A 27568-nucleotide genomic window follows, 5' to 3' on the forward strand; every position below is an offset into this window, starting at 1 on the left:
CAGAAGATGGAGGAAGGTTGTTGCACCAGGGAATATTGCCTGGCTGCAGCACAATCTCACCTGCACCCTGGGAAGAGATGCTGGGGGGAAGAATAGTAGTAGTTTTGAGTTGTTGTGCATCCTCCTCAGTTTTCCTTGTGAGGAAGAGACCCTGAGCTTTTGAAGATGAGAGATGGTGCTGAGGCCACGTGGGAAGGGCAGGGCTGAAGGTGTTGGCTGGGACATTTGCAGAGGGAATGGGGAGGGAATTGGGTACATGGTGTCTGGACTTTTGGGGAGTGAAGGAGTATAGCCCTGTCAGGAGAGGTGGGAAAGAGGTGTACCTCACTGGGTTAGAAGGGATGAAGGTGCACATAAATCAGATGCCAAAGCATGTCTATTTGGGCAGGGAGAGAGAAAAAGAGTTTGGGAATCTCAGTTTCTAGCACATGAGGTGTCAGCCTAGCAGTCAGCTCTGTACTTTAAGGCCCTGTTGGTGACTGCCCTCCGCAGAGCAAGCGGTGCTGCCTGGTGCAGCTCAGCTCCTGCAGGCGCTGTCACCAGCCCTCTGTGCACACAAACCAGGCACTGCTTCAGACTTGCTCTCTGGTGTGTATTGCTCCTCTTTTGATCCTGGTCTTCCAGCTGGGGGGAGCCACATCATTCCTGCAACTTACAGCCCCTCTAGCAAGGGAACTTAGCTGCGTGTGTAGGCTGAGATGAAAACCCTTCTCAGGAGAAAACGGCAGATTTGGTGTGCTGTGCTCTTCAAGGGGTACATAGTGGTAAGGGTAAGCAAATACAAGATTTGAACAAAGGTCTTGTTGCAACTTGCTTGTTATATATATTGTCTAATTGTGCATAAAGAAAAATAAAAAGTGGAGCAGCAATGGTAAAGTTGCTATCAGATTTGCAAAATAAACATTTCCTTTGAACCTCTGCAAAATAACCTCAGCCAGCCAAACATGCAAAAAGTCACAACAACAACAAAATTTTAAATCCCCCAATCCAGAAACAAATGAGAAAGAGAAACACCCTCAGGAAAAGTAAACTAATAAAATAATCTTTGCAAAACCTCTGTCCTCAGCAGTGTTTTCATCTGAAAAAAAGGGGCAGAAAAAGCAACAGATTCCCTTAAGTCATGAGAGGCATTGCTATTGCCAGTGACTTTATGGGGAGGGTGCTTGGACGCTGCACCAGTGGGCAGGGATATAAAGCTGCAAAACAGATCCATATCTGCAAACAGAGCGCTTCAAATAATTCCCAAACGCACCTTGGCTTTGTCTCCCTTCGCACTGCAAGTGGTTACTGAGACCCCTTTGAGTGCTGGTCTGCATCTGCACGCTCGCTCCCTTTGCAGCCGGTCTTGTACTGCCAGGCTGGAAAATGGTGGGGGGGGTCGGGGGGGTGGAAATCCTCCGAGTGCAGCGTGGAGGCTAGGATTGCAGAGGAAGCTGAGGCCTCCAGCCCTGCACAGGAAGCAATCTTAGAGCAGGCCTTAAATGCCAGATTCCAGGCAGAGTTTAACTAACCACTGACAGCTCTGTAAACAAAGCAGGGACAAAAAGAGAACAGCTTTCCCTTTTCTGGTAGTCATTTTTGGTTTGGGGGCTGCAGGGGAATTCTGTAATACTCGGCTTGATGGGATATAAACCAAGGCTGAAAAGGCTTTGTATATGAAGAACTGTAAAGGGGAAAATATTTCATGGACTAAATCATAAAGAAGAAGGTAGGGCACGGGGAAAATGCATGGATTAAACTGCAAAAAATATTGCTACTTTTGGATCTTTGAGAACAATTTATACGTAGCTTGGCTCCTCCTGGGTGGTATTTAAAAGCTCTGATTTTTTTATTCTTTTTGCTTTTTTTTTTTTTCTTTTTTTTCCTGTATCTTTTTCTCTTTTTGCTTTTTTCCTTTCATTTTTTCTTTTTTCCTTTTTTTTTTTTTTTATTTCTTCTTTTTTATTTCTTTTTCCTTCATTCTTCCTTTCTGTTTCCTCTTCTCTTCTCTTCTCTTCTCTTCTCTTCTCTTCTCTTCTCTTCTCTTCTCTTCTCTTCTCTTCTCTTCTCTTCTCTTCTCTTCTCTTCTCTTCTCTTCTCTTCTCTTCTCTTCTCTTCTCTTCTCTTTTTCCTCCTTTCTCCTTTTTTGAAGGGGGGGATGGGGACAGACAGACGGGGGCAAGCTTTTGCAAAACTTTTCATTATCTGTGCTGTTAGAGAAAACAAGAAATCTCTTGTGCAGCATTTTTACTACTTCCAGTAAAAACTGGAAGCTTAAAGTTAAAATCCTGCTGAATTGTTGCTTTTGTTTGTAGGAAAAGACCTGTGACGTTACAAATAGCTAGTCTGCGGCTAGCAGATGTATACAGTCCTTACTTAAAGCATGTTGATTTAATTTTAACTAGGAAACTAAACTCAGGCATGGGCTATGTTTATCCTACAAGGCATTTCATTAATCTTGTTTATCTCAACAATACTGAGGAAGTTACATTTTTTGATAGAAAAAGAAAATTGTTACAGTGAAGTTAAGAAAGCAAAACAAAACTAAGTGGACTCAGTTGGTTAAATGCATTCATTGTGTTTTCTCTCTCATCTGAGTGGTCATCTCCCTTTTAGGTTTGGATCCTTCCAGAGCTCTGAACACTTGAACACCCACCATGGATGACTTTGAACGCCGCAGAGAACTCAGGAGGCAAAAGCGCGAGGAAATGCGCCTTGAAGCAGAGAGGTGAGGTAGTATGTATGGAAAATGGTGCTGGTGACTTGACTTTTATTAGCAGTGGCTTTGAGGATTTCTGTCTTAAACTCCAAAGAATGCTGCAGCTAACCAAAGAGTTCTTGCTAAAAATGTATGCTGAATGGCTTTAGTTAATATCATGGGAGAAATTAGAAGTCAGTGGTGTCTGATGCCTAAATCCCTTAGGCTGTTATAAATGACCTGGCTCCCAGTTATTTTGTTGTATGAATGAATGTAAACAGTGAAGGTGAACTATGGAAATATGAAATTATTGATAGGAAAACTCATGCTCAAATGCTGTGTGTTTGCTGTACAGAAGTTTTTGTTTGTTTGTTTGTTTGTTTTCATGTGTGTGTGTTTCTAGACACAGCTAAAATTATAGGATCTCAATTGAAAGATAAAACACCCTTGGTGTATGTGGTATTGCATATCTGTGATTTGTGTGCCACTACTGTGCAATTGGTATTATCTTTTTAGTGCCTATCATTATTTATTTACAGCCACTTCACATGGACAATAAGGGCAGCATTTGCTACTGGTTATTACAGATTTACTTTGGTGCAAATGAGAACAGAACCTGACATAGGTACAATGATGTCCATTTATGAAAAAAGCATGAAAATATTTGGAATGACATTTCTTTAACCCCATTTCGTATTTGTACAGTTCTATTTGCTTTAATGGAATTTCCTAATTTTTACACTGGAATAAGTAGGGAGAAAGTCAGGCTCTACTTTTGTAGTTTCTTTCTTGTCGTTTTGTAGTTTCTTTCTTGATATAAAGATTTGATGTAATTTATTAACACCACAATGATTAAAAAAAAACACAAACCACAACACAACAACCAACAACCAACAAAAACAGCTTGGTTTTAAGTGTATTTTGTTCTCATTTTTGTGTTTAGTTTTGAATATGGTCTTCATTTTTTATTTTTTATTTATTTTTTTTTTTGCTTTTGGAAAGCAGCAGTGCTGCCTGCAGATAAATAAACTCACATGAAGCATGGTGGCCAAAGAGAAATGAGGTAGTAACCTCCCTTTGCAAAACTCAGCATCACCTGGTCAGCGACTACTCCCAAAAGGCAGAGGGGCAAATGTGCCGTGGCACTTAGAGAACTTCTTACCCCAGAAAGTTCCTCTCTAGGCCTGTGGTGATGTATTTTGGTTGGACAGCGTGGGAGGAAATGCAGAGCCTGTGCCAGCACTAGCCTGGTCTGCTGGGTAACCAGATCTGCTGCATCTAGCGGTATCTGGCTTGCACTTCCTATCACAGTGTTCATTTAAGCAGAAATGAGATGAGATGAAATGAAGGGAAGTTTGTGCTGTAGCCGTTGATGTGGGCACAAATGCTGGGCGCATGCACCAGCTGGAAAGAAGTCTGCTGTTTATCTGAGAAGTCAGAAACACTCAGATGTATTGCATGCTGGAGGTCTGGACTGAGGCCCATTTACACTCAATGTACATTCACTCCATATGCATCCATTTTAGCAGATTTTTAACAGCGCTATATAATGAGAACACATGGTATTTATATACTTCTAGTATACTTCTACTTAAAAAAAACAACAACACACTTTTAAAGGGAAGGCTGAGAGTTTAAGGTTTATTGCTAGTCCATGTATCCAGATGCCTGCAGAGGATTCTGGGGTGTGTAGTCTGAGAGTTATTTTCTACCATGGAAAAATGTTACTTGAACTTCCCTGTGATACTGTTCAAACTCTTCTTCAAAAGCATGCTGAAACTGTGGAGTGATCTGGGCACCAGTGATGTGGTGGGACCAGCTTGTGGATGCAATGACAGCTGCAGGGGCTAGGGATAAAGGGATCTGTCCTTGTTGTCCTAGAAATAGAAATACAGTACTTCCAGTCACTGTGTAACACACAGGCTAGGCTGTCCCTGTTCATGCATGGAGAAACCAGAGCTCTAGGGAGACAAAAGTCACAGTGGTGGCCTTTGAAGGACCTTGTCCCTGGGGAGCCCTGAGGGTGATGGCTCTGCCTCACTACGTGATCGGGAAGTCAAGTGCTTGAGCAAGAAAGTGATAGCCTCTGAGGTGGGAAACAGCCCCAGCCCACCCATGCATCCTTTTGGGAAGTGTTTTTGTGATGCCTAAGGCAGCTGTGCTGTTTTTTGTTTGTTTGTTTGTTTGTTTTTGTGTGGTAACTTTTGTGGAGGAGATGAAATTGATGCAAGCCCGGCTGGAGGAGAAGGGCTTGGGCCTGTTTCCCTGTTTTCTGCTCAGTTGCTGCAGAAGCACTCTGCCCTTTCCCACACATTTGAAGACTTTTAGCAATAAATTCCTGTATGCTAAATCTTGCTGCACTCCCTCTGCTGCTGCCAACTTCAAGCATTCAAGTATTATGAGTCAGACCCCTTGAAAGTCACAAGACTGCTTTAAAAATCTTGAGATCTTAAAAATAATTTAGTCTGGCCTTTTTATTTTGGGTTTGCCTTAGCAATAACAGAGCCTGATTCTCAAGTTTGGATGTGACTCTTGAAGCTGGGACTTCACGAAACCCACCCCAGCAGGGGCAAGGCCGGGGAGGAACTGAGCATTGGTTCTGCCTGCATAGCAAATTAAGCTGCAGGCAGCAGGATTTAGGCAGTTCTTAACAGACAAATGTGTAAAACTGGACTATTTTTGGTGAAATCACCTTTTAGGGATTTGGACATCACTTTCACTTTTAAAAATATGTCTGCAACATGTTTGTGTACATGTCTTTTCTCCTACTTTAAACCACAGCAATCTGCTTGCCAGACCTCCCTCGGTCTGAAGGCTTTCAGGTGTTTGATCAGGTGAACAGTGAGTTCCTGGAGAGCAGCACGGGGGCTGAAGGTACACTGTTTGCTCTGAGCATCTATACCTGCTGCACAGGGCATTTCCCTGCACCTCCCCTCAGTGGGCTGTATGTAGCCTTTCCAGGAGGAAGCTGCTGATCGTCAGCATTTCTGCTAAGAGATGGACAGACGAGTGGTTATGTGTAGGCTGTAGCATATTTCCTAGGTCTCCCAGAAACTGTTTAGGTTTCTTGGAGTCAAACAGTAAACCCAGAAGTGAAAACAGCCATATCCAACACTATTTGTAACTCGGCCAGCCGCAGTGACGCATTTTGCCATTTCCTGGGTTAAAGGCGCATAGAGAGTTTATCTTCTCAGCCTGACATCCACGCCCAAGAGAGACCGAGGGTTGAGGATGGCTTATAGCATGCACGGATTCATGGACTCACGTTTGTGAGGGGGGTGAGGGGTGATTTAACACTGTTTTGTCTTCCCCAGAGGCTGCGTGAGACCCCTAGTCAGGGTCCATGTACCATCAGCACCCCAGGTGTCCATCATGCTGGAGCCACTGGCACCTGTCCACTGACATCTGATTTCTGGAGATGCTTAGGGCAAGTCCAGTCTGTGAGGGCTGATGGTAGGCTTTGTTGTTGCTGTTGCTCCCCATTGGAAAGCTGGTGAAAATGGTGCTTTGTTGTGGTGTGTAGCCCCGGCACTCTGGGTTGAGTGCTTAGGAGTGATCCTGAGGAAGCTGCCTTTTTCTTTTAAAGACCAGCAGAGTGGTTCACCCTTGGCACATGCTTTGGCTGGTAGTTCATATCATGGCAGCTCAGTTATAAATGGCTACCAACTCAGAAAGCTAGTGTTTCATCAGCATTTCACACTCTTACCATTTCAAGGTATCCTACATGTCCTGGATTTTCCTCCACAGTCCTGCCATACCCACCCAGAAACTTTTTCCAGCTGGAATTTTTTGGCTTTTTATATTTGCCTGGAATCTCTGGAGGCCTATCAGCTGGTTTGGAGTAGCTACACAGACCTGTCTAGGGGGCATGTGTCCAACGGTGGGCACAGGGCTTGCCCACAGGGTGTCAGGCTTATGGCATGTACTCGGGCTGGCAGGGCCCCAGCAGCTCTTGCACCTCCTGGATGAACAAGACTTTCCAGACACCGGCTGGAAAGCCCAGGACAAAGCATGGCAGTGTTAACTGTTCCAGTCTGCTAGCATTTTACATGTGGGGTGTACTACACAGGTGCAAGGGCAGGGGAAATCAGCCCCTGCCAGCTGTTTGGGTGATGGGGTGTGCTACATCTCTGGAACTGCTGTGGGGGAGAGCTGAGGCTTCATCCTGCTCCTTGGTGGCCAAGGGAGACCTGTGCATTGGCCTGAGCTGGCTGAAGCTTTCCATTGCTTTCAGTGGGCTTTGAATTAACCCCTACCTGAGATATTCTAGCTAGATGACTTCTGAGACAATCTCAGTGGCAGCTTTGAAGGAGCTGGATGAACACTTTGCCTTCCCAGCCAAAGGGTACATACCATGTTGGAATATCAGGGCTGTCACAGAAATGGGTTGCATTTGATAAGGAAAATAACATCTGTATCTAAAGCACGGTGGGCTGATTTCTTTCAACAAATACTACTTGCTGCTTTGTGTTTCTTCCTGTGCAATAAAAGATGTTCTCTGGCCATCAGTCTTTGTCATATGGATGACGTTGTAGCTGACACTGGAAGAATTCAGCCTAGGATTGGGTGGAGTGTGCATGTGTGCACACCCACAGTGAAGCACTGACATGAAACACTTCTTGAAGTGGCAGAAGACCTCCTTCCATGACTTCAGCTAGTTTGAGAGCAAAAATCAGCCCCTTGAACTCTCTAAAGAATAGCTCTCAGGTTAACCTCCTTAGCACATAAGCCATAGCTTTACAATTGTCTGACATACCAGTGCCCCACCAATGTATTTTCACCTTTCCGTGGTGTCAAGGCTCTTTTAAAAATTATACTGGCAAGCCAATCCAGATTGCTTCATTTCTATACCATCACTGCTGCAGACTTTGGGGAGGTGTCAGGGTAAGTGTCAGACGTTGAATCTGAATCACAGTTTTGCTCTGCATAATGTTCTTCCCCAAGGGGTTGCAGGTCATTTCTCAGGGACGGAGAGATATGGGTCATCTTGTTGTAGAAATACAGTAGAGAGAAATGGTTATCTAGCAGCAAGTCCAGAGTCACTAAAAAGGCTCTCTAAAACCACCCTATTACTTTGTGGGCTGTGTCTCCTGACAAAAGCTATAGCTGTCCTGACTAGAAGACTCATCTCCTAGCAGACCAATAATTAAACATATGATAAAAGTGACAGATTCAAGTGTCATCTACATTTATACTGTAAATAATAGCATTTTAGCATTAATTACTAAAGGCAGTAGTGTGTTTTTTTTTTTTTTTTTTTTTTTTTAACAGTTAAATAACGAAGTCTTTCCAGCTTGTCATTTGAACAGTTTCATAAGGTAGTGTTGTTCAAGTTCATAGTCATAGGTTAGGAAATGGTTGTAGAAATAACCTAGTTACAGACTGGGGATGGAGGCAGCCTGCAGCAGGCTGAAAATCTTCCTGGGGTGTTCAAAGCAACTTCAGTTAAAAGAGGACACATGGTTAATACTAAAACGTATATTGGCACAACTGAAAGAGAAGTAAACTTAATTTAACTCCAGACATGTGAAGGTATGTACAGAACCAGGAAGGCATCTAACATGCCTTTTACTTGTGTGAGTGCTCATGCTGACGCTGGTGTAGCTCAGGTAAGTGTACCAATGGCTCATTCTACAAGTTAAGAATGTAAAGCCTGCAGGATCAGACTGAGTATGTCCTTGCAGAACTTAAAGAGAAGTGTGTTGCTCATCTGGACAGGTAACACAGGAGATACTTGCTACCATGGGGTCTTCATACAGCTGCAGAGCAAGGAAGGGTCATCCTTGTCAGCCACAAAGTAGCCAATTTCTGTCCAAGAGAGCTTAGGTAAGGATAAGTGTGTATCAATATTAGATCAGCATCAAATGACCACAAACAGCTTTTGAAACTGTTTTTTATTCCTGAAATTGAGTTATCTCTGGGATAGAGTGTACATCATTGACAAATGGTAAACAGTGTTAAAATGTTAAAAATAGACAGTTCCTTTTTATTTATCACATAGTTTTTGAAACACTGAGAGTTGCCCATGACTTATTCCTGAATCTCTGGTTCCATTTTTATTAACAGCTTTCAGACATCGTGCTTCAATTCAAGCTTGTGTAACTGAATGACAATTATGATCTTAATACTTTGTAACTCCTTGTAAGTTTTCAAGGAGTGTGTGTTTAAGCGTATAAAAGCTGACTTCATATGCTTAACAACGAATTTCCCAATGTTCATGATTTATTTCAGAATAATACTTTCAAAAATGTCATCTTCTGTCCTCCTGAGTACCGTGCTCTTGTCTAGTCCAGTCGTCTTTTGGTACTAAAACACAAGATGAAGAGGCTTTATCTCTCTTTGTTCTCTTTACATATCCTGAAGTTTCAAGTTCAAGGGTATCTGTTTGTCTTTCCATGAAATGCCATCTAGAAAATGTGAGACATAACATCTTCTGCCCAGGAATTAAATATTTAAAATAATAATAATTTAAAAAATGATTAAAAGTGCATGAGGATTGAGAACAAATTGAGGCAAAGTACTCCAGCTGTTAATCTGTTTTCTGAGCTACTTTGAATTTCAGGACTGGTGGGAAATATTTGGATTGTCTAGGTGAGTTTGACCCTGCATGTTACATTGATGGCTATTCTTGGAGTTTGTTCTTAACCCAGGCAAAAAAAAAAACACGATACAGTGCCTCCTTAAAGCCTGCCATACTGCTGTCATTCTCAAGTGAGGGTGGATACTAGACAAATCTGTGCTGTTGTAGCATTTCAGATGCCCTGGAGGTAGTAACCAAACATAGGCAAACATGAGTAGAGTCCTACCTCTTTTTTTTTTTTTTTAACAGCTATTGTGCATTTTGAAGATAATATTTTCCTTAAATGTCCTGATGGAGAAATGTTTTATAAAAGAAGCTTTGTTCTTCCAAATAGCCATACATGCAGAATATAAACTTTACTGAGCTAACTCCACTGTAATTCCTAGCAGACAACAAAACAGGCTTCTTAGTATTTCAGATATTAATCTCACATGTGTGTTAAGATTATTCTGTAATTTCTGTACAACACTTACCATACCAGCTAGGCTTTTAGGAGAGTCCAAATCTAGCACCCAGACAGCTGGCAAAATGCCATGTCTTTCACCTCTTTCAGCAAAGTGGAAGGTTTGCTTTGGAAGCACCAAGGAGTGTTAGAAATTCCTGGGTGAAAAGCCCCTCTCCCCAGCATATAGCCAGCTAACCCACCTACCCCAAAGGGAAGTCTACCTTTCTGTTTCCTACTGTGTTTTTATTAACTTTAATTACTCTGAAGCCTTTAATGAACTGGATCTTATTTAATTGGCTACTAGATACAGACATTGAGGCTCAGGTTTTGCTGCTTGTAATTGAAAATTTTAGCATGCATATTTAAAAGGGAACCATCTGAGGTGCCGGACCTTAAGGTATTTTATCATGGTTTTAAGAATTACTGAGGCATAGGCATTGCACAAAGAAAAACATGAAGGTGAAAGAATGGGGCCTGTGTAGTACAAGCATGTCAGTTGCTGTCCTGTCACATTTATGTGAAAAATAACATCTCTTTAATATCTTATGTGCAATTGGCAGTATGCAGTCAATTAAGCTAGGATAGCCTTCAGCATTCTTGTGGCTGCCCATCTGCCACTGTATCTTCAGTGTAAATTGTATCTACCATCAGAATTGGCTCATACGAAAGACTTCCAGAAACTCAAAATGCAAAAAGCTACATTAACTCAACATTGGCCTAAGGTTTGTGAAAGCACAGAGCTTTTGAACTTCCTGCACCAGCCACAGCTGAGCTGGGTGGTGCCTTTGACTGCAAGTATCTATGTCCTTTGGAGGCTGGCATGGTACCTCAGGTCCCTGGCATCATTTTCTGTCTTTCGGCAAGGAATGCATCAGCCCTCCATGTAGGTTACACTCTATGAAAGCTCAGTTAACTCAGCATGGCAGGGACCAAGACCACTGTCCTAAGACAATCCAGAATAAAGAAGTTTGGATTCTTGGTCCTTGGGTCTACTCTTGTCAGATGCTTTCTTAGGTGGGTCAACCCGCCATCTTCGTTGATCTAGACAGATAGTTCTAGTTGGCAAATGAACCTGCAAGAACCATTGATGGTTCTATGGTTCATTGATGGTTCATGCTTGTTAGATTACTAGGCTAGTCTCCCTTCATAAATAAAAACAATCGATCTGTATTTCTTTCTAGACAGTAAGCATTAGATTGAGCTCTCAGCCACACGGTCACTTCCCACATGCTGATGGCCACAACTAGCACAAGAAGAGGAGCTGATTTATTTCATTGTATTAAGACTTGCCAGGTCATAGGATTGTGCATACGCCATTGCACAAATGTATATGCTTATAAACAAGTTGTCTGAAAATTCTGCACCAACCCTTCTTCTCTTGCTTAAAAAAAAAAGGCCTTATTACTACTAATAATCAGCAACACTTTTTTTTTTTAAAAGAAAAGCAAAAAGAGTACTGTGTTGTTTCCATAACAAAAGAAGATGACAGTTCAATATCCTTGTATCTCAAAAAATATTTTCAGGGAAATACATTGTGCACTGATGTATTCACCCGTAATAATATGTCCTATAGCCTGTATGTGCTTGTTGCAAGCAGCTCATGGCATACACTGTGGTGGTGCAGCCTGCTCATTGATGGGCCACATTGGGCCTTGAAGCTTTTCACGTGGAGGGTTAAGAAGTGCTGCTCTGATGGCTGGTTACTTCTCCCAGCCCTTGCCATGCAGGCTGGTGCAGCCCTCCCTGCTGCTGCCAAAGAGGGAAGGTGGGAGCAAAGCACGTGGGGATGCTCCACGCTGCCGCCATGCTTCAGCACCCGCACCCTAGCCCCAGAGGCTGAACACCACCTGTGGGTGCTGGGGCTGGAGATGACTGGGGCTGGGGGTCCTGAGCCCAGGTGCCAAGGTCCATGTGGTGACACAACATTGCATCTGCAAGAGGTGTGGAGTACAGGTTGCTGTAGAAAGGAGAACACCAGAGTTAATTTGCTCCTTTGCTCTAAGCAAAAGAGAGCAACTGAAAATCAGTCTCTAAAACTTAAAATTTCCAGACTTGGATGCAAATGATCTCTTAACTGTTACATTACAATGTCTTCTTTTTAGTAAATAAGAATGTCATTATACTTGTTGCTCTATTGTTTCACTATTGTTCAGGAAATAGTGGGCTCAGAAAGATAAAAGTTAGTTAGGCACAAAAGAAACTGTAGTTATTACCCAACTATGAGACTCTTTCAAGAGTGACATGAAAATGAGTTTAGCCAGTGGGTTTCTCATTTGGTCAATTAGATCCTGCATTTTTGGCTTTGTGCATACAAACAAAGCTTTAATTACTGAGGATAAATGTTTATGAGCAGCTTTATTTCTCTCATGATGACTTACTTATTAGGTTGCACTCAACAAAGAAATTCCTTCTTGCCAGCAGATTGTCCTTGTGTGATCAAGGTCTTTCATGAGACATCAGATGGATGTGCTTCTTGGACAGCTTAATTCATCAGCATGCAGCTCAAGAAACATTCCTGCCCAGAAATAAGGTCGGAGGGAGGTCAACTGCTCCTTAAAAAAGAAGTCTGGTGACAGCACAGTCCCTATGGATGCTGGCATGCAGCACGACTAGAGGGCTGGTTGATAGAAGTGGTACAGCTACAGATGAGAAAGACCAGTAGCTGTGTAAGCCTTGTGGTTGGGTCCTTCTCTTCCTGGGGAGCAATGAGGGTGATGGGAAGTGGAAAAGTAAGCAGGATGCTTCTCTTGTCGTTTATTGGAAAGTATAAACCAATAGGTAATGTATTTGGTAGCTAAAGGTCAGTCTCATCTTGGTTGATATTAAGAAAATATAAATAGATGTTGTTTTTCTCTCCTTTATGTCAAAGCCTGTTGGTTGGTCTAAATAAACTTGCATATTAATAGCCTTGCTGGATAGGACTTTGCTGGATATTCTGTTGAAAAATGGTCAGCGAGTTTGACATAGAAAATCAACGGAAGGCTGTCACTCAACATCTAGTTGGGTCTGTCTTTTTGCTTAAAACAAACAAACAAAAAGCAGTCTTTACCCAATTCTTTTACCTGACATTTGCTGAAAACATGCTTTGGTTTTTTTTTTTTTTTAAGGTAGCTCTTAACCTGTTTTCAAGGGAGACAAAATCTAAAAGCCAACACTAAGGACTGCTCTGGGAAGAAGTTATCTTCTAGGCAGACCACATTCTTGTGCTGGGGCCATAAGAACAGTGTTGAAAAATTGGTACTGAAAAGAAGGGCTCCTTCAGTCATTTTAAGTGAATCCTCCATACTAGTACTTTCTTCTTCCACCAGCATGAGACAGCATCTTGTCTACTGGCGTTTAAACTGGTTCATTCAAACAAGTGCTTCTTTCTTTGTTATCTCTGTATGACACAAACCTGATGCAAATCATGGTAAAATTTTAAGTCAATTAAATGCACACAGTGGAAAGTAACCAAATTACTGTGGCTGAAGTTACCACTTGTCAGCTGAGCCTCTTAAAATGGAGGTATCTTACTGTGAAACAGTGAGGAAGGGTAAGCCTATTTATGTTTAGACTGTGAGGTTTGCATAGATTTAATTCACTTGAGGTAAATGTCTGCAACTTCTGTGTACACACAAGGCTTTTGTGACCAAGGTAAGGTGCATTGGTGTTGGACTGCCTGATAAGGAACCTGTGTTGATCTTCAGTGCTGACATTTTCCATGCAAATCTGTCTTCTCTTACAGTTGCTTGTGTCTGCTGTTAATGTGGATCTGCAGAGAGATGGGAGGTTATGGACAGGGAATCTCAGAGGCTGACCTTCCCATGCCTTCATGTTACCATGTCGTTTGAGGTCAGGTGTAGATCATGGGAAAGCTCGTATTAGGTGAATCAGGTGTCATGCACATCCACCAACTGCTGCTGACCATGTGTCAAGAAAAAGGGAGCTCCAAGACTTTCTGCAAGCCACTGTGGAATCAGCAAATGGCTACAGCTATTCCTAGTCTTGGCAGCAGGTCTTCCTGCAATAGCTTGGAGTGTTACTCCTAGCTGTTTCAGAGGGGTATCCTTCAAAAATGGGGAAAGACTAGAAAGAAAAATCTGAGCAATTTCACTTTTAAAGTGAGAAAAGCACTGCAGGAATATCTAAGAACATATACACCTGCTTACCTGCTTGTTAACAAGATATATAGCTTCTTACCACAAAAGGTTTTCCTATGCATAATAACTAAATTCCTAGAAATGTCTTTTTTTTTTTTTTTTTTTTTTTTTTTTTTAATGGAAGAAGAAATGGTTTTCTTGAGTAAAATCTTGACTTCAGTTAATAGATAGCGCAAGGTAGTTTCACTTATAAAATTGCCAGCTGTCCAATGATAAGGAGAAAATCAGATGCTCTATTTATCAATCTTGGGTATTTCTGAAAGGCGTTATTATAACACACTGGTGAGAATGATACAGGGATGAAGCTAGACACAGAGCAGAATGGCTTCTTAATATAAAGGATAAATGTTTTTCCATCGATTTTTTTTTGAACAGAGAAAGGAAGGAGGTGGTATAAACAGCTTTCAGTGAAATGGAACTTTGATGGAAAAACAAAACAAACCTCATAAACCAGGCCACTGTCCAGTGGCCTTTATGCAAATTCAAAAATGTTTTCAGCAAAAACTAGCTATCAGATTTTCACAAAAAGTCTTACACTTGTGAAGTCAACAGTCAAAAAACACTGTCTTGACTCTTCCCACTTATTGCTTTATCCTCTTGTGAGAGGACCATAGCACAAGACTTGAGAGGAAATCCCTTCCGATCATCTGTATGTTGATGCTGTTTGTCCTTATGCCTCCTCATGAGATGGTTTGTATGGCATATCATGCAGTCCCTTGAGATGTCATTCTCAACACCCAGTCTAGTTTTCTTTGCAAAAATAAAATAAAAATATGACTGAACTGCAATGAAAAAAGTTGTGAGCATTTTTACAGGTAAAATGGCTGAACAGGTATTTTCAGAAGGGTATGGAGTCTCTAGGAACAGCATTGCTTCCTGCACCTGCTAAGCTGAACAGGACTTGCTGCTTTTCAACTTAATTGTCAGCCCATACAAAATGAGAAGCTTTTTTAGGCACCGTTACTCAGAACATTCCCAAGATTCTCCAGCTGGCTATTACTGCACTGTCTTAATAAGGCAGCGCAATAGCCACTGAAGACAAGGAGGTGCTTTTCTAAACACTGGCTACACATGGATTCCTTTTATGGTCCAGCTTGCGCAGTGGGGTATTCCACTGAAGGTCAGCGACATGGATAACAAAGTGCTTCCCACTGCAGCTTGCTTTCTGGGCACAGGCATCATGTGTCTGGTGCCACATGTACAGCCCGCTCCAAGGAAGAGAAAGAAATAGCTGGGTAGGGAAATGTAGAAAGAGGGCAAAAAGAGCATGAGGTACTGTGCTCACCGTGGCTGCAGGATGTAAATATGAATACCATGTGTAGAAAGTATGTGCTTATGCTGGGCTGATATTCTGCGAAAAATAAAAAAATTACCCGGAGAAACTTCTCAGTAGGGTTTCAGGGTTCACGTCATCTCATAGCAATACCGAGGGCAAATTTTCATGTCATGCCCATGAATTTGGCTTTTCATTCTTGCAACAAAATGGGATAGCGTGCTAATGACCTTTTCAAACCAGTGAGTTATGATGGCTGGAGGGGTTGTCTGTACTGGAATGTCACAAGATGAATTTGTTTAAGCAAAAGGGTTCTTTAAAATTTTCCCCCCTCTTTCTCTCTGTACAAGCTAGTGAGTGTTTTCCCTCATTAGCATGTAATCATCCTCTTACACTGGAGGGTTGAATAAGTTCCTTCAGGGCTATTGTCTTATTTCTTACCAAAATATTTCAGGGAATGAGTGAGTCATTTCAATAGTTCTAAAGAGAATGAATATATTGGTTATTAATTTAATATGAGAAAAAAACCTACTAAGTAATGAAAATCTCATCATGTTTTGTTAGGCCTGAATGTATGTACAGGATATACATAAATTGAATGAAGAAAATATATCTTAAAGGCACATCAGAAATGTTTAGGCATATTCAATAGGTCCTTAATCTAATTTTTCTTTTGCTGATTATTGTCAGATGGACTAATACGGTACCTAATAAACCATGAAGACAATGAAAGACTTTAATTGTGTCACCAGCTCTGACACTGAGAAAGGAGAAGCACTTGAAGGTGTTGTTTTGGTGACTCACATCTCAAAGTCTAACTTTCTTCATCTGTTTCGCTGTTGTTTCACTGGCTCCATCCTGATTTCACCTATTGTGCTCACATCATACTTACAATGAAATCCGGACGTACTGACTTTGATATCATTATAGGTTGTGCATGTTTGTGGTTACACTGGCTTTGGAGGGAACGTGACTTCTCAGCCCATTGGCTGTATGTTTTTGCTGGATGTAATACCTTGCTTTGAGGACATAACAGCATAAATGCACAGCATTGGAGCAAAGATGACAAGACATACAGTTTGGTTAACAAAAGCTTTTAAACCCTTGCCATTGCCTGCCAATAACAGAATTCTGAAATAGAAACAATTATTAAAGAATATGCTTTAAGGCAGGAGAAAGCTAGGAGGAAAGGGTTGGCCCTCACTTAAACTCAGAGGACCCATTTAGTAGGCTGCGTCATACCTTCGTAGCTGTTCCATGTTATGTGTCATTCAATATTTTAAAACTGGCTATCATTCTTTTCAGTCTGAATCCTGTTTTCAGTGGTTGTGTGTGTTTAGCAATTAGTCTGGATTTAAGGAGTTGGTATAACTGAGAGCAGAGATCATTTGTCCTGTCCTCATTATACTGCTGGAATTAAATATTGGTAAGATGTCTTGGTGACTAGGAATGACTTTTCCGTCACCAACCCGCCTTCCGTTATTTATTGGTTGTTCTTCCCTCTTGGGGAAGAACTTGGGCTGTACCCTGTCATCAGTTTTTAAGCCAAATTCTTTATGGAAGTCAACAGGGAGTCCTGCGCAAAGGGAAATGACATAATGTTGCCCTTTAGTCCTACCTACCGAGAAGCAGACTTGGGAAACATGCACATTTTCCTAATTACCAAGCACTGAATTTACAGCATGTGTTCATTTTCTATCGACATCCGGCAGCTACCCAACATATTGTAAATTGGGACATTTGTATTCAAGACAATTGTTTTTAATAAAAATATTCTGAATGTTGTCTTTATTTGGATTGCATATGGTAAATATTGAGCTCTTCACTGCTCTAAGGTACAGAATATGCCATTTTTACAAGAGACATTGACTGTTCTTTGCTAAAATGTCTCCTTGTCCTACTGGAGTACATAAATAGTTAGTAGGCTGCCACCTTTTGCTCCAGCAGTAACTGCATTTTGCTAGAGATGTGCAGCTCTGTAGTTTGCAATGCACTTTTCATATGAAAGATGCTTCTGTGAATGTAAACTATTATCATCTGAGCTGTCAGCTTTTACAGGAGATGAGTTGCAGGTTCTGTACTTGATGGCCTACTTTTACAGTGTCTTCAAGTTGCTCCTCTGCAGGGCAGGATAAACAGAGTTGCAGAACGGCTTTAAAATGAAGACTTAAAATAGGATAATCTGTTTGCTAGTTAGAATTCAGACTCTTTAAACCTGAAGTGCTTAAGTAGATGAAGGAAGTCTGTAAGCATAAGGTATAAACACAGAGAAAGTTGGCCAGGGGGCACTGCTTCAGAGGTTGCTAAAGGTGATTCCTTTTGTTTGAAAGAGTAAAGAAAGCCCTTTTTTTTTTTTTTTTTTTTTTTTTTTAATGCTATATATGTATATCTGCTTCACCCAGGTAACATGGTAGTGCTGTTCCTTTAGCTTTGTTGATGGGCAACTGAGATTCACTGCCACAACCTAGCAGATGGGATGGATGAATTCTCTCTTCTTGTCTCTTTACTTCTTAGATTTTTCTCCAAGCTGCAGAATTTGGCGAATGATGTTGAAATCACCAGTCCCAGAGTTTTTACCACAGTCATTTTGGTACTGTCTATTTTTAGTAGGGAAAGTCATGAAAAATAATGTTTCATTGTAGGCAGTGAGAATCCACCTCCACAAGTGTTGAGGTCTTTAGATTGCAGGTTGGCCTGCCTCTGTTGTTTACATTTAACAAAAACTCCTTGTACATTTTGTTGCACAAAAAATTGGATGTGAAGCTTTCGTTCATCTCTGCCACTCACTGACTGTTGACTTTTGGACATCGATATGGAGATGTTTCAGTGCATGTCCTGGTGATTTCTCAGGTGAGGGAGGATGAGCAGGCTGACAGCCTGATAATGTTGGACTTGGTCGCTGTTGGGTGCCTAGCACCGAGGTGGCATCAGCTGCTTTGCACAGCCTGTAGGGAGTTTGTGGGGCTGCCCCGTTCTTAATCTGCTAAATACTTACAGAAGCTGGAGAGGAGCAACAGCACCTCATTGTAGCCCTTTTCCACTGGATTTTGTGGATTTCCACCTGGTATAGCTTTTGTTTAAGGGTAGGCTGAAGTGTTTTTCAAGTGCCTGTGCAAGCTTTAGAGGCACAGCTTAAATGGTCAGTAGATAGGGCACTTTAACACATTGCTGAGTGTGTGTGTGAGAGAAGGACATGGAAGACATCTGGAGACTTGTTCTGGCCAAAACTAACAAACATGATGCTGAATTTTTGGGAAAGCAATCAGAAAATAGGGCAGGAATCATACTAGACCCTTTGACTGAAAGTACTTTTCTGCCATTTGTGAACTGGTTTCACGATCTGGGGTAGCAGCTATGGCCATATCAGATTATTATTTTTTCCCTGTTTTTGTCTTACTCCTTTATTTTTATTTATTTATTTTTTTATTTTCTTAAACCAGAGCCATGTCCCTGTTTCTTGTAAATGTGCCTTTGTCATCATGGGTTTAGGCTGTCATAACACATTTTACCTCAAGCTCCATCTTTAATCACTTAGTGGCAGACCTGGGAATAGAAGCCACATCTCAGCCACGAGACCGCATCGTCTCACCGAGGCAGAGAACAGCTGTGAGCTTTCTTACAGAGCAGCCTGCTCTGCAGTTTACCTGCAAGCTGTATTTTGGGCATCTCGTAAACTGGGGCAAACACAACCTCACCTTTTAATAGAGGGCAATGTGAGTCTCAAAAGATACAGGACTGCTTGCGGTGTTGTTTATGCAGAGGAGGGGAATGTGGCAGTTGAGCCTGTACATTTAGTAAGCACTGTGAGCAGATAATAAGTTAAGACTTTCAGGGAAAAAATTAAGTCACTTATGTAATTCAACTCCCTTTGCTAGACTTCCTCCTTCCTAGCCCCACTCCCCATTATTTATCAATTAAATATGGCAGGAGTAGTGAGCTGCTGACCACAGAGTTGGGGAGGGGGTGAAATAACGGTTATTATCCTGTTCCAAAAGCCATAATGCTGGATACCAGAAAGAATGAGAGTCAGATGTAGATGCTGCTGTTGAGTTGCCATTGGTAGAACAGAATGTACTGTACTATCCAGCCATGGTTGCTGCTTTGTCTAAAACCATATACTATGACTGAAATGTGGATGTCAGTCTGTAGCACTTGTGTGGTTTATAGGCTCCTTGTTATGTCGCTAAACTGTGTGCAATAGATTAAACTGCCATTAAAATTCCATGTCTCAAAACAGTTTATTTTGCTGTGCTAACTCTCCTCTGCTTCCACGGAGAGTTATATGCAAGTGAAGACCCTTATCATTTAGGCAGTGGTTCCTGTTTTTTATTCCGTCTGTGGACAAAATTCTTACTGGTTTACCCTTAAAAAAAAGGGGGGTGGGGTGGGAATTTTGGTGTCTAGGAGCTAGAAAAGAGTACTGGAAACTGGAAAAGCTATCCCAAATCCTTTTTTACAAATGGAATTGCTGAGGAGGGAAGGAGGGAAAGTTCTACATTTCCTACAAGGCAACAATGAGCAGCCCTGGTTTTCTCCAGATGGAGAAAACTCTCTGAAGTGGTAAATTGTTCCATGAAGAAATAAGGGTAGAGGCCTTGCATACTGATACTGAGCTGCGAACAGCATGTCCTGAGAGAGCTGGGGAACAGGGCAAAATGCTCTCTGTTTCTGGGGGGAGACAGGGTCGATGTTACCACTGTGAAACATGTGCTGCTGCAATGGGAATCATTTTGCTGCTTGGGTTCTCCCTGCATTAGTTAAATCATCCTTAGCAACCCCTCTTTCTGCTATGCTTAACTTCAAACCAGTGGTGTTTCAGTACTATCTGGAGTCACAAATTAGAAACCAGCACCAAAGATTTGAACTGAGTATGAACTCAAAATTAGTTTAAGCTGTTATTCTTTTCTTGAAATGAAACTCAGTCCAAAAAATTACTTTAAAAGTCTCCTTTTAATTCAAATATTAATTTGAATTGAAGGAGCCTGACCCAAGCCAAACCAAACCTGAGCTTACAAATATACATCACTCGACCTTCATGATCAGAACTGCACCACAAAGTCCATTACATATAGGCAGTGAAAAGAAAGGCCTCTGGTCCGAAATTCTTGTAGTCTAATGGGGCCTACTACCATGAGCTATCTCTGCAAAGTCTCCCATGGATTTCAACAGTATATTCACAAATAAATTGCTTTTTAAAATTTGCTTTGCCTCATTGGAAGCTGAAGGCAACCAAGACAGTAGGATTATATGGGCATGACTACTGGGAGTGATTACCTCCTCTTTCTTTCAAGCTCTGCATGTCATCCCTATCTGTCCTTTCCTCTCTGTTCCCATTCTGTTCTGAATGTGAAATGCCTCAAAGCTGGGGTCGAAGCTCTCCATGTGAGCCAGCAACTCCTTACTTGCATAGATGACTTCTGAAGATGTGTGGGACTTTGGGTTCCAGTTTCTTTTAAATTTAAAGAAGTTCTCCATATTTCTCAGTCCCTCCAAATAACAAACAAACAAACAAACAAACAAACAAAGACATGTAAAGAAGCTTTTAAAAATTCTCCTTTCTGATGTGTTCCTGGCAAATCCTGCTCGTGTCACTCTGTCCTGTGTGGTTTCCCAGGTGCAGGATTGTGCTTGTGGCACCTGGTTGGTGTGTGGGGGCCCCAGCATGGTCTCCTCCTGGCTTGTCCCGGACACAAACTGCACCAGGCTTGTGCTGTGCAGGAGCCCTGGGCATCCACAGAGGTGCTGAGTAACTTGCATGCTCTTTATTTCAGCCCAGCACCTCGCCTTGCCAGCCTTCATGACAATGGGTATCTAGCTTGTGACAAATACCAAGGTTTTTTCCCTTCCCTCTCTCTAGTATTTAATGGTCAATTGTCAGCATTCAGGAAAGCCGTGTTTAGACTGCATTGGAAACAGGTACCAATATGACTAGCTGACGCAAGAGTAGTATATTTTCCATTTTAATAGTTCTTTAAACAGGTCCTGAATTCATATACAGCTCCTTTGTTGGAATAAAAATCTTTGTCATAGGCTACCAGACAGCTATAAATAGCCATGGTGAGTATTTATGCTGAGGATAATCTCAAGAGAAGGTATTTTTAACTTTGCACGTTGTTTAGAATAGGAAATTCTTTTAATGCCCACATTTTCCATTCCCGGTGCCATTAGCTTTTCCCCACCCCCTCTTATGCTGTGTGCATTGCTCTTTCTTTCTCCCTCTCATTTCCTTTAAGGTTCAAGGTTATAGCCAATCTGCTCCAGAGGCAGACTTGAGTTTATTATTTTTTTTTAAAGAAAATGCTAACTTTGGCCTTTTGCGACTATGTGGGAATTCAGTTCATTTCATGGGGCTATCAGAATGTAAACTAGATATCTCACTAGACTGTCACCGCAAATTGGGTAATGAATGAGCACTTTATTTCTCTAGCACATGGAACTAATGCGCTTGTTAGAATAACAGTGGCCGATCTATTTTATACTCCCACAGAAAGTATTCCACTTTTTTTAGCAAGTTTGTGGGAGCTGCTACTTGTACTAATACTCAAGCTAATGCTGGGGAAAAAAAAAAAAAAAAGTATTAGGCTGAACGATGCTTGTAATTTGAAAATATGGTTCTCAGCAAAGCCCAATCCTACATGAGTCAATAAATAATTGTAACCTACAAAATAGTCAAATGTTGTGTTAACTTGAGAGAAAGTACTGTGTGGACTGTGGGATAAATTCAAAGCAGTTATAACCTGACACATAGTCTGTGAGAGAAGCTCACAGCTGACATGTGAACAGTTACGTAGTCCAGTTAAACTTCTGTAAAAAAAAATAATAAATAAAAAAAATAAAATTTCATCTTAAAAGAGATCGAAGCATGCAGAGCTTCACAGTTAATGGGAATTGGGTAGCTTTGTAAGCGAAACCAAGATGATCAGATGAACTTTTAGCTAATTATTTGATGTCAATAGTTAGGTGAGATTTGTACTGTTCAGATAGCCAGGTTTTTACGTGTTTTTCAATAAGTCAAGAAAGGGACAAGCACCTTGTAAGATTTTTTGAAATCTCTTATGATCTGTAATGGGACTGCAGAAGTCAATCTATGTGTGCTCTTGAAAATGTCACCAATGCTCCCTGTTACTGCCACCAGCTGCAGGGCACCCTTTTAGCCCCTGTGAGAGAGATGGTGCTTTTGGAGGTGCAAGGTGAGTTTTTCAAGGCTCGCTTCCTCTGTAGAGGTGATAAAGATAGGATTTGTGGCCTGTGAGCTATCTGCCATGTTCTACAAAGACTGCTGTTGACTTCATGGAAGTTGTGTTTTTGACAACCTATGTTCCTGTTAGATTTGGCTACTGTATTTGTATTTGTCACATAAATATGTAGGCAGATGTGTACGCATACCCTGTAGTTTTGAAACGCTGCCAACTCTGATGCAAGGGGTGGCAACCAGACAGCCCACTTGCCATGATGACAGCGACAGGGAGAAGAAACTGGGAGGATGGGAGAGCTCAAAGAAACCCTTTTTGGTGCAGACTGCACCTTGACTTGAAAGGCTTGCCAAGTGAGCAGGGTGACATTCACAAAGATCAGGGTTTAACTTCCCATCTGTAATGTTGTTTGTCAGAAGATCACAGGTTATTAAACATTACTGCTACACAGAAAGTTTGACCTTCAAGACTACTGTAAACATTAGGGAAACACGCAGGCTGCTTGGAGACTGGAGAGAAGATGGGTGCTCAGGTATGCCTTGCTGGAGAAACTGCTTGTAGTACCCATCAAGTAGACAAGCAAAAGGACTAGGGTCTTCTGCCCAAAGGCAACTGATGACCTATCACGGGCAGATTTTTGTGGTCTCGGAAGGTCTTTGCTGAAAAACATCCAAAATTCACCCGGGAGAGAGCCTGGAGAATACAGCCGGTGAGTACACAGTAAGCACAGCTATCTTGTGGGGACTGGATGGGCAAAACCCAGGGGGAACAGCAGCAACCAGCTGGATGCAGGGCTCAGTTTCATTCCTTACCCAGGGTCAGTACTGGCTATGCCTTTCCAGCAAACAAGGTCAGAAACTGTTGGAGATCAGCAAGGAAAAGGCTGGTGGATACCAGCCACATTGACTTCTCTACTCCCAAGTCAGAGGTGGCAGGAAGCATAATGAATGGAGGCTTTCTGCATGTGCCATAGCCTTAACAGAGAGGCAGCCTTGCAGTGTTAGCTTGCAAGGATGCCAGGTGTAATGTGTCTACTAACACCTGGCTGGAGACCACCAAGTTTCTCACATTCTCAGTTTATGGGATTTAGTCAAATGATTACTTTTGCAGTTACCTTGCCTTTCTTATCTGATGAAACCATGGCTATATTATATTTTAACATTTTTCTCCTTTCTCTGTTGTCTAGAATGTGATGAGATCAAATTTCCCCCTTCTGTCATGAACATTAGTAGCTTAATTTTTTTTTTATATGAAATTTACTCAACAATAAAATCTCTCCCAGGCTGCAGTTACATAATATTCAAGGTCACAGTAATCACAACAGAATCCGTCTCACTTAGTAGGATTGTGCTCATGGAAATGAAAATACCCCAGTAGGATTTTTTTTTTTTTGCAGGATTTTGCTACTGCACACATAATTCATGAGACTTGATCCATAGAAGATGACATCATTTTTAGGCCCATTGTATTGAGCTGTTTGTATCTTCAATTTTTTACTTGTGAGATAGAACTAAAAGGCATATGGGTCATTGTCTCTGACCATAAGGCAAGGAACAACATTGTAACTGCAGAATTTCTTTAATATTCCTATACTGCACATATTCTTAGGGGCATTTAATCCATTTAATTATTTTTTTAATTATTTTTTAATCATTAATTAACACAATTTTAAAATAGCATCAACAGGGCTATAGGTCTTCCAACATATTTTCTGCTTTCACTTCTTGTGTTCCCTCTATTTCCTCCCCAGTCTTCTCACACCACAGTCCTACAACTGTAGTTTGCAGTCCTTCTACCAGAAATTTCTCATGTCAGAGGAAAAGCTTTAATGCCTTTGACTGTGGGTGGAGGAATGGCAACGTAGGGGAAACCCATCAAACTGACTTGTCGCCTGGCCAGCTGTAAAATGTGTGGTGCTTTCTTCAGATTTTCTATATCTGGCATTCTTTCTCCTCTATCCTTGTCTTTGAAAGTTGCGAGGTTGTGACTGTTTACAGAGAAACATAGAATCACAGAATGGTTTGGGTTGGAAGGGACCTTAAAGATCATTTAACTCCAACCCCCCTGCTATAGGCAGGGATGCCACCCACTAGATCAAGTTGGCCAAGGCCCCATCCAGCCTGGCCTTGAACACCGCCAGGGATGGGGCATCCACAATTTCTCTTGGCAGCCTGTTTTAGTGCCTCATTACCTTTACAGTGAAGAATTTCCTCCTAATGTCTATTTTAGCGTAGTTTCACTGAAAGACAAACCTGTTCCTAAAGGGGCCTCCTGTCCTCCTCTGAACTAGAAAACACAACTCGGTCTTCAGTATTGAAAAGTACATTGTAAACAAAGAGCCATATCCACTTGCTTGCTGTTTATGGGCTACCCTTCATGAAGTGAATTCAGGACATTACTAAGTGGGGACACTGTCATCAGTGAAGCTGCATGAAGATTAAATTTGTCTTTATCTTTATGAGGGACATTTTTGTGTAACTTCTTGCTAAAGGTGACTTGAGCAGTCACAAAGAAGCTCACAAAATATAGCCTCTACTTGATGAAACCTTCTGTTCTGAGTTTTCAGGAGCAAATAGGGCTAGCAATGGTCAATTTAACAAGTGGGGTAAGAATCTGTGTTGCAGATATTCTCCTGTGCCCAATCTGTATGGGGAAGGAGAAGTATTTTATGTTGTCTCTTTAGGATGAGCTGTAGGAGCTTGAGTGCTTATCACTGCAATCCTTTGCATTTTCACTGCCAACATGGCAGTGATCTCTTCATCCCAGTCTAGAAGTCTGCTACAAGTCTTCTACTACTGGTGGTAATTCAGACTGAGACTTTTACTTTTGTTAAAATACCAGCACTTTTGTAGCTGAAGAAGCCATGTGCATCTTCAGACTGCAGTGTGCTGTGAAAAGGCAACCTCATCACCATGCTTTCCTTGGGTAAGGTGCATTCAGCATTTCTGTGGAGGCTTCCAGCTGACCTGTGTGGGCTACAGTACTTGGACGTGTATACACTCATTGCTGTCAGCAGGATTTAAGGGGTGGGTTGTAGAGCTTTGCTATGCTGGGGCCTGTGTGTGTTTGAAGTGTCCCCTTGCATTTCTGCAGGAAATCTGCAGAAGTTCAGAGTCAAATTTAGCCTGTTTTGATCAAAATTAGCACTGTTTAATTCCTCTCATGGAAGTATAGGAGGCTTATGATTTCTGGCACTGCATGGGTGTGCTAAAAGAGGCACAGCGAGGCTTCTTTTCTATAATACAGAAGCTGATCATGTGCTATGAGGTGGATGGAAATTGACAGGGTAAAAGCACTGGCAGGACAAAAGAAACTTGACTGATCTGTGTTGAAGGGACACCTGGTTATGACATCCTATTGCATTAGTATGAGACAGAAAGCTTCTTAAAACTGAGTTAAATTCCAGAAATACAGTCTTGGTGACTATATTTGTTTGTTCGTAATGTTCTGTGTAATTTGATGGTAATTTTAAAATTAGTTTTATAGTGTTAGACATCAGTGAAAATGCTTGTGTTTAATTTCCCTTTGAAAGGTCTGGGAAGCTTGTAACTTCAAAATTAAATGTAGGATCTTATAAATATGGACAAAGGTAAAGGCACAGTAGAATATTACAGTAAGAGACTCAAGACTGTGCCAACAGTGGCTAATTTTGAAGGAAGCATTAATTTCCTTTTCCTGTTTTTCAAGATTTTTTAATTTTTTTTTTTATGTGTAGGAGAAATGCTTCTGCTGCATAAACATTTTTAAAATAATGGCTTTAAAGGGCACGACTGAGAGCTTGAATCCAAATGTTTTGCTAGTACTTAAAGAATCTTTGTTTAACTCTTGCTTTTTTTTTTTTTTTTTTTTTCCATGCTGTAATGTGGCTTGAGCCAAGATCAGTATAGGACACAAATGGGCAAAAAACAAGGATGAAATAATAATATCTGCATGTCTATCATAACCTGTTCTATTTGTCTGGCTAGTACTTCAGAAAAAAAAAAAAAAAAAAAGAGAGCCAAAACAACAAGGGTAAAGCAGACTGGTCTCTGTTCTTCCTTGTGCATTGTAAGCTAAATGTGTGGTTGTTATAGGTGATCTTCTTTCTGGTGCAGATACAAGAAGGAGAATGAATACAACCATCAAAACCTGAGACAGGGACTGATTAGAACAAAATGTAGAGGGTGGGTATCCTAACATTTTAATGTCATAAATTTATTTGAGTAGTAAATAAATATAGTGTGCTAAGTTGTGAGATGTATCAGTTGTTATCTTTTTACCTGCACTAGGTATGTTCTTCTTTAAGGGGGCAGTTGTCAGAAGTGCACACACAGAAACAGGGCATGGCACCTGACTGTCAGCCTACTTTGTGAAGAGGTGGATTAGAAATGCCATCATCCAACCTACCTTTTCAGGGAAGAGCCACACCACATGGCAGGGGGTAGATGGTAATTTGTTTTGATTTACTCAGGCAGTCTCTCTTTTTCCAGCCTGTATTTGTGAGTAAGCTGTTCACAAATGAAGAAAGATAAAACAGTATGTAGAGTTTTAAATACAACAGAATGTTTAGCCTCATTTTGAATAATGTGACTGATTTTTTGAAAATAATTTTCTGAATTTATATGACATGTATGAGTCTCTTATTAGAAGGCAGATGGAGCGGGTCTTAAGATATGGTACCAAAGATATGTCTGATTATACTTTTTGTTTAAATCTTGGTCCTGTCTGCTTTAATCCTGTACAATTATCACAGCTTAGGACACTTAAGTAATGCTTAAGTGACCTATTCACTACAGGAAATTGTCTTTATAGTCCTCTGCTTGGCTTTGTCCACATGTAACCAAATTTTTTTTTTTTTTTTTTTTTTTTGGGGGGTGGAAGGGGGGAATAGATACATTAAAAAGATGGGACCAAAGTATGTTTATTTTATTTTATTTTATTTTATTTTATTTTATTTTATTTAGAGTTCCTTGTTTCCTTATCAAAAGATAAATAGTATTGGTAAAGATTTTGTTAGGCTTTCCCCCTTTCCCCCTTTCATTTGAAGATCTGTCTGACATTGTTTGGAGTGTGTTATTTTCTGACCCCACTGTTTACAGGAGGAAAAGCCATTGATTTGGGGTATCTTCTGTGAAAGAACTGCCTTACGTGACACTGCCATAGACAATGTTTAGAGAAAATGTCTCTGGCAGTGAATTTCCCTTCTTACTGATTCTTTCTCGTCCATCATGTTGCATGCATTTGGGTTAGTATTATACAAGGGCTAGTACTATAAACATGAA

The 27568-nt window shown here is 41.2% G+C and overlaps 1 protein-coding gene across 6 annotated transcripts in view; it reads left to right on the plus strand.

The window, feature by feature from the left end:
- Nucleotides 1-27568, plus strand: part of CALD1 (caldesmon 1) — a 193501-nt gene that overhangs the window by 98706 nt on the left and 67227 nt on the right. For 5 of the 6 annotated variants that reach the window (XM_032187943.1, XM_032187893.1, XM_032187927.1 and 2 more), the window contains one exon: nucleotides 2596-2707. In XM_032187943.1, the coding sequence (XP_032043834.1) occupies nucleotides 2637-2707 (71 nt within the window). In that variant the 5' untranslated portion in view covers nucleotides 2596-2636. Of the gene's footprint in view, nucleotides 1-1500; nucleotides 1709-2595; nucleotides 2708-27568 lie in introns of those variants that run through there. The other variant, XM_032187903.1, reaches the window with a different exon arrangement.

Source organism: Aythya fuligula, chromosome 1, assembly GCF_009819795.1.
Source record: "Aythya fuligula isolate bAytFul2 chromosome 1, bAytFul2.pri, whole genome shotgun sequence".
Taxonomy (NCBI): Eukaryota; Metazoa; Chordata; class Aves; order Anseriformes; family Anatidae; genus Aythya; species Aythya fuligula.